The sequence below is a fragment of the Oncorhynchus keta genome, chromosome 7, assembly GCF_023373465.1.
Source record: "Oncorhynchus keta strain PuntledgeMale-10-30-2019 chromosome 7, Oket_V2, whole genome shotgun sequence".
Classification (NCBI taxonomy): domain Eukaryota; kingdom Metazoa; phylum Chordata; class Actinopteri; order Salmoniformes; family Salmonidae; genus Oncorhynchus; species Oncorhynchus keta.
In genome coordinates this window covers 12379186-12386632 of record NC_068427.1, presented here as the reverse complement: position 1 = coordinate 12386632, position 7447 = coordinate 12379186, and the positions used below count along the sequence as shown (strand labels likewise).

General features: G+C 45.8%; 1 protein-coding gene across 1 annotated transcript; it reads left to right on the top strand.

The window, feature by feature from the left end:
* The first annotated feature begins 4554 nt into the window (after positions 1-4554).
* Positions 4555-6487, top strand: LOC118385799 (piggyBac transposable element-derived protein 4-like). The gene is made up of 3 exons (XM_052523310.1): positions 4555-4850; positions 4946-5489; positions 5735-6487. Exons 1-3 carry the CDS (start codon positions 4555-4557, stop codon positions 6485-6487), a joined length of 1593 nt encoding a protein of 530 aa, XP_052379270.1.
* Positions 6488-7447: the final 960 nt, after the last annotated feature.

Sequence of the window (7447 nt, the reverse complement as noted above, 5' to 3'; positions counted from 1 at the left end):
GATAATCAATATCAGTGTAAAAAGAATTGCACAAACAAAAGTAGGGTGAAACACTACATATGATTCAGTGCATACAGTATATGTGTACAGGATACAGTACACATATATATGTGCTGCACCCTACTTTTGTTTGTGCAACTCTATGGCCCATATATACATATATATATATATACAGTTGAAGCTGGAAGTTTACATACACTTAGGTTGGAGTCATTAAAACTCGTTTTTCAACCACTTCTTGTTAACAAACTAGTTCTGGCAAGTCGGTCTGGACATCTACTTTGTGCATGACACAAGTAATTTTTCCAACAATTGTTTAGAAATAGATTATTTCACTTATAATTCACTGTATCACAATTCCAGTGGGACAGAAGTTTACATACACTAAGTTGACTGTGCCTTTAAACAACTTAGAAAATTCCAGAAAATTATGACATGGCTTTAGAAGCTTCTGATAGGCTAACTGACATAATTTGAGCCAATTGAAGGTATACCTTTGGATGTAAATCAGACAAGACCTCAGAAAAAAATTGTAAACCTCCACAAGTCTGGCTCATTCTTGGGAGCAATTTCCAAATGCCTGAAGGTACAATGTTCATCTGTACAAACAGTAGCACGTAAGAATAAACACCATGGGACCACACAGCCGTCATACCGCTCAGGAAGGAGACACGTTCTGTCTCCTAGAGATGAATGTACTTTGGTGCGAAAAGTGTAAATCAATCCCAGAACAACAGCAAAGGACCTTGTGAAGATGCTGGAGGAAACAGGTACAAAAGTATCTATATCCACAGTAAAACGAGTCCTGTCTCGACATAACCTGAAAGGCCGCTGAGCCACTGCTCCAAAACTGCCATAAAAAAAGCCAGACAACAGTTTGCAACTGCACATGGGGAAGAAGATCGTACTTTTTGGAGAAATGTCCGCTGTTTTGATTAAAAAATATATATAACTGTTTGGCCATAATGACCATCATTATGTTTGGAAGAAAAAGGTGAGGCTTGCAAGCCAAAGAACACCATCCCAACCGTGTAGCACGGGGTGGCAGCATCATGTTGTGGGGGTGCTTTGCTACAGGAAGGACTGGTGCACTTCACAAAATAGATGGCATCATGACAAAGGAAAATGACGTGGATATATTGAAGCAACATCTCAAGACATCAGTCAGGAAGTTGAAGCTTGGTCACAAATGGGTCTTCCAAATGGACAATGACCCCAAGCATACTTCCAAAGTTGTGGCAAAATGGCTTAAGGATAACAAAGTCAAGGTATTGGAGTGGCCATCACAAAGCCCTGACCTCAATCCTACAGAAAATTTGTGGGCAGAACTGAAAAAGCATGTGTGAGCAAGGAGGCCGACAAACCTGACTCAATCACACCAGCTCTGTCAGGAGGAATGGGCCAAAATTCACCCAACTTATTGTGGGAATCTTGTGGAAGGCTACCCGAAATGTTTGACCCAAGTTAAACAATTTAAAGGCAATGCTACCAAATACTAATTGAGTGTATTTAAAGTTTTGACCCTCTGGGAATGTGATGAAAGAAATAAAAGCTGAAATAACTAATTATTTCTACTATTATTCTGACATTTCACATTCTTAAAATAAAGTGGTGATCCTAACTGACCTAGGACAGTGAATTTTTACTCTGATTAAATGACAGGAATTGTGAAAAACTGAGTTGAAATGTATTTGGCTAAGGTGTATGTAAACTTCCGACTTGAACTGTATATGTACAGTATATAGTATATATATATATACAGTATATATGTCTGTTAAAGCACTGTAATTTGTAACATGATTCAATAAACAGTAAGTGTATATTATGTAACATACAGTATCTATACAGTCTTATGTTCCATGCTTATGTAGGTATCCTTTCTCAATTTACAGTTAAGGTTCTCATGCTTTGTTTTCAGCAATAGCCGACAGCTCTGTGGACACTGAGCCATCACTCCCAGTGAGAGGTCTATCATTGTAATTTGTTTTGCCACATACAGTACCAGTCAAACGTTTTGACATGCCTACTCATTCCAGGGTTCTTTATTTGTACTGTTTTCTACATTGTAGAATAATGGTGAAGAAATCAAAACTATGAAACAACACATATGGAATTATGTAGTAACCAAAATAGTATTAAACAAATCAAAATATATTTTATATTTGATATTCTTCAAAGTAGCCACCCTTTGCCTTGATGACAGCTTTGCACACTCTTGGCATTTTGGCATATAACATATTATTATTATTTTAAAATCCAAATTCATCAGTTAAGCATAATGATTATGGCTCTAGATTGCAGAAATAAAGCTGTTCCAGGTGTTTGAAAAATTCAACATTCTCGGAGCCTAGCCTAAATCGCCTAATACATGTGGATAATTCAACTGATGTTGTAGTCGTTGAATCTGCCATTATAACGTTCCTTTCATTCGACCACCGCTTCCAGTCTTGGTGTTCTGTGATGTTGTGATACAGTTGATGTTGATCACAGCCTGTGCTCTCTATGGTATGGCCGTCTGTCTGTCAGAGCGGAGAGGAGTGGAGTGAGGAACAGCCGAGCCCAGGGATGTAAAGGAGGGCATGCTTTTCAGATGACTGGGAAATGCTACACTGGGTTTTTACACATTCAAGCTGTCCTCTCGATGACAAGACAAAGGGAAGGGAACAATGGGGAATTACAGACCTGTTTTGGTGGCACTAGGCAGTGCCAATGAAATGCCTCTCTTATACCAAGGCTTGTTTCTTTACACATTAAAGATATGTGGAGGAAACTCGTTTTTTTTCCAATTGTAAAAGCATTGAATGCCAGCGTGTCTCTGTCAAGCACCTCGAGGATGATAGAGACCTCAGGATGAAAGGGTTGTTACTTATGTTGCTGATTGTAAATCTGTGGATAAGGCTCCCAGTTGGTGATGTAGACAGCTTAGCTTTAGGCTAGCTATGTCTGCCGAATACAAATTTCATAGCAAACAACACAGACACTTCTGGAGATTTACTTCGCATCAAACCAAAATGGGTTCTGTGAAAGTTTCCTGAACATTTGTTAGGTTGCGAAAACTGTTCTCAATACAGAAACTGTCGTGCTGATGATTATAGAATGTTTGCATAAAACATATTCCTTATGTTGGGGGGGGCAGGTAGCCTAGTTGTTAGAGTGGTGGACTTGTAACCGAAAGGTTGGTCTAAGTTCTTTAAAGTTATGGGAAGTGTCTGAGATTTTGCAGGAATATTCATGTGATATTCACATAGGTTGCACAGAACATTCCCAAAATGTTGCACAATGTTCCAAATAAGTATGTTTTTATGACATTAATATCATATTTGTTTTAGGTTTAACATAACATTGATGCAATATACATTTCAGCTTGTCTTGGGGGTCCACAGAAAATGTAACCACACTATTCTCAGTATGCATATATGAATACAGCCCCAGTATTTTTATTTTTGCATTTGAAGGTGATATAGAGACACATTGCAATTCATTCATAAGACACAGCTAAGTGTTTAATCATCCATACACCACCATACTTGTCACATTTCTTAAGTTGACAGTCTGCAGATGTGTGGGTTTGAACCTGCACCTTCAGTTCCCAAGTCAGGTCTTCTATCCTCTGCACCACCAGGCAATCATCTTTAAATCTTCTTTTATCCATATATAGCCATAGCAGTATGGTCAGTCAGGAATCCCAGTCAGATCATTAACCCGCTGCCCCAACAGGAGATAGCTGTTATGTTCTGGGGGGGTTTCGATCTAATATGGTAAATCAGGACACAGAACACAATTGATGAGTTATTAAAATGTTCCCATCCTCTCAATATGCTGTGTACATGTAACACTGTATTTTAGGATTTTTATGAATTGGATTCTTATGAAGTGTGATTTTAGTTGGATTGTGCTTCCTATAACCCTCGCGTGGTCTGGGGGTCAGAGTGACCCAGGCCCTGAGTTTCGAGGGTTCTCCCGCTGCGCCGTGGTCCTGGGGGTCAGCGTGACCCATCCTCTCAGCCAGCCAGCCAGCCAGCACTAGCAAGGCGTGTGTTATTGTGCATACCGTGTGCGGTGGCTACCCCGCGCCGTGGTCCTGGGGGTCAGCGTGACCCATCATCTCAGCAAGCCAACACAAGCAAGGCGTGTGTTATTGTGTGTACCGTGTGAATTGGGGACTCCCCCGCTGTGCTCGGGGTCAGAGTGACCCAGCCAGGGCTACACACGTCCAGACATGCCCCGCTGTGTGTGTGTGTGTGTGTGTGTGTGTGTGTGTGTGTGTGTGTGTGTGTGTGTGTGTGTGTGTGTGTGTGTGTGTGTGTGTGTGTGTGTGTGTGTGTGTGTGTGTGTGTGTGTGTGTGTGCAAGAGGACAGCCCAGTGGTGCACGGGTGAACTGCACACACGGCTACTCACGCAACAGCGCGACAGGGGCCTCATCGATTCACGTCGGCTCCCGTGTAAGCTGGCCGTAGAGAGGAGACTAATATTGTCATCGGCACACAAAGTCATAGTTAAACCCCCCGTGCCACGTGCTCTCCCCCGCCGCTGCTCAGTGGACCCGAGCCGCCATGGTCGTGCGTTTCACCGCAGCGCAGGTCCTAGAACAGATCTTCTCCGTCGTCGACCTAGAAGACCACTCCTATTCCGATTCCGATTCCGAGGAGGAAGAGGTTTCGGAAGATGAAGACGCTGAGGAATGCAACCCCGAGCGCAAGGCCGACCAGGCATCCCGTAGGAAGCCCCCGAGGACGAACGCGAGGACGACCGCGAGGACTAACGCGATGAAGCCCTCGAGGACGAACGCGAGGATGAAGACGAGGACGAACGCAAAGACGAACACGAAGACGAACGCGAGGAAGAGATGGCCGCAGCTCGAGCCCAAGGGGAGACTATGCCGCTACTGTCGAAAAACGGCTAAATCAAATGGTCCCCCGTGGCCTATGGCCGCTGCCGCCACAGGTCCAGTGCGATCTGCCACGCCGGGCCGGACGATACTCCAGGCCCCACGGCCTACGGGTTGTCGCGCACCTGCGACATCGTGTCCACCTTCCACCTGTTTGTCACACCAGAGATAGAAAGGATAATTGTGGACATGACGAATCTGCACGGGGTGAGAAAATACGGCGACAACGGCTGGCGAGCCATGGACGCCACCGACCTGCGCGCCTGCATATGGCTGCTGATCCTAGCAGGCGTCTACAGGTCCCAAGGCGAGGCCGCGGCCAGCCTGTGGGACGTGGAGAGCGGCAGGACCGTGTTCCGAGCCACCATGCCGCTCAAGGTCTTTCACAGGTACTCGAGGCCGCTGCGATTCGACTACCACCGGTCGAGACCCGCGAGGCTCGTCACAGACAAACTCGCAGCCATACGAGAGGTCTGGGTCAGGTGGCAGGAGCGGCTGCCGGCCTTCTACAACCCGGGGCCCGAGGTGACGGTGGACGAGCAACTGGTCCCGTTCAGGGGTATTGTGCATGTGTGTGTGCGTGTGTGTGCGTATGTGCGTGTGTGCGTATGTGCGTGTGTGTGCGTGTGCGTGTGCGTGTGTGTGTGTGTGTGTGTGTGTGTGAGTGAGTGAGTGAGTGAGTGAGTGAGTGAGTGAGTGAGTGAGTGAGTGAGTGAGTGAGTGGTGAGTGAGTGAGTGAGTGAGTGAGTGAGTGTGTGTAGGGAGAGCTAGTCTATGTATAACGTAGCACTCATTGGCCCCAACGAGCCGGTAATGACGCCAATCTCTTCTCCCCTTTCTGTCAGTACATCCCCAGCAAGCCGGCGAAATACGGCATCAAGTCGTGGGTGACCTGCGACGCAAAGTCCAGCTACGCTTGGAAGATGCAAGTGTACACGGGCAAGGCGGCCGGCGGAGGCCCCGAGAAGAACCAGGGGATGTGTGTCGTCCTCGATCTGACAACGGGACTGAGCGGTTGCAACGTCACGTGTGACAATTTCTTCACCTCCTACGAACTGGGACAGTGGCTCCTTGAGAGGAACCTCACCATGGTGGGCACCGTGAGAAAGAACAAGGCCGAGCTCCCGCCGGCGCTGTTCGAGTCAAAGGGCAGACAGGTCCTGTCCTCCAGGTTTGCCTTCACACCCACTGCCACTCTACTGTCCTACCTGGCAAAGAAAAACAAGAATGTGCTGCTTCTGAGCACGCTGCACACAGAGGCCCAAGTCAGCGATCGCCGCGACAGGAAGCCGGCCCTCGTCCTAGACTACAACTGCAACAAGGGTGGCGTGGACAACCTGGACAAGGTGGTCAGCACGTACAGCTGCAGACGGATGACTGCCCGCTGGCCCCTGGTCGTCTTCCACAACATCCTCGACGTGTCCTCCTACAACGCTTTTGTCATATGGATGCCTCGCAAGCAGAACAAGAGGAGGGTGTTTCTGGCGCCACTGCCCCGCGCGCTCCCCCGGCCACCGGGGCAAGTAAGAGGAAGAGGTGTCAGCTCTGCTCATCGAAGAAGGACTCTCCAAGACACACACGGTGTGCTGCAGGTGTAAGAAATATATCTGCAAAGGCTGTTCACATGCATACTGTTACACTTGCACCCATTGGGCCTTTAGCCTATACGGTACAGGGGGACCCGGAGGAAGCGGGGTCTAGACACGATACGAGGACGACAGGAGGGTTAAATAACTTGTATTCTTGTGTATTCATATGCTTCTTAAATACAGTCTCAGAACCTTCAAACTAAGTAAGAAAACAATTGTAACTTTTCTCAATATCTTTCAAATGCATGCAATACCCATTCTGAAAAATTATGATACACAACAAATATACAAAACAAATTTAAAGGTCCAAAGCTGCCATTTTTTTTAATCTCCATATCAAATAATTTCTGAGTAACAATTAAGTACCCCAAAAAAACACAATAGCAAAGAGCAAAATTATCAAATAAAGTGTTACAAGTCCACAGCATTTAGCATAAAAAAAGGATGGGAACATTTAAATAACTCCGAAATTGTGTTCTGAATGATCATATGAGGCAACAAAAAAATCCCACATGGACACAGCTAGGATACAGTGGAGCAGAGAGGCTGTCCCCAGTCCACCTGACTGTGCTGCTGCTCCAGTTTCAACTGTTCTGCCTTATTATTATTCGACCATGCTGGTCATTTATGAACATTTGAACATCTTGGTCATGTTCTGTTATAATCTCTACCCGGCACAGCCAGAAGAGGACTGGCCACCCCACATAGCCCGGTTCCTCTCTAGGTTTCTTCCTAGGTTTTGGCCTTTCTAGGGAGTTTTTCCTAGCCACCGTGCTTTTACACCTGCATTGTTTGCTGTTTGGGGTTTTAGGCTGGGTTTCTGTACAGCACTTTGAGATATCAGCTGATGTACGAAGGGCTATATAAATAAATTTGATTTTGATTTGATTTGATGATCAAGTTGCAGATCTGAAGATAGCAGGTTCAGCCTACCTTTTTCTTGTTGTTTGATCATTAGGACTTTAAAGT

Coding starts and splice junctions, on each gene's coding strand:
- LOC118385799 (XM_052523310.1), top strand. CDS start 4,555: ATGGTCGTGCGTTTCACCGCAGCGCAGGTCCTAGAACAGATCTTCTCC. Junction 4,851..4,945: donor ACGAACGCGAGGAAGAGATG/GCCGCAGCTCGA, acceptor CTGCCGCCACAG/GTCCAGTGCGATCTGCCACG. Junction 5,490..5,734: donor GTGTGTGTGCGTATGTGCGT/GTGTGCGTATGT, acceptor CCTTTCTGTCAG/TACATCCCCAGCAAGCCGGC.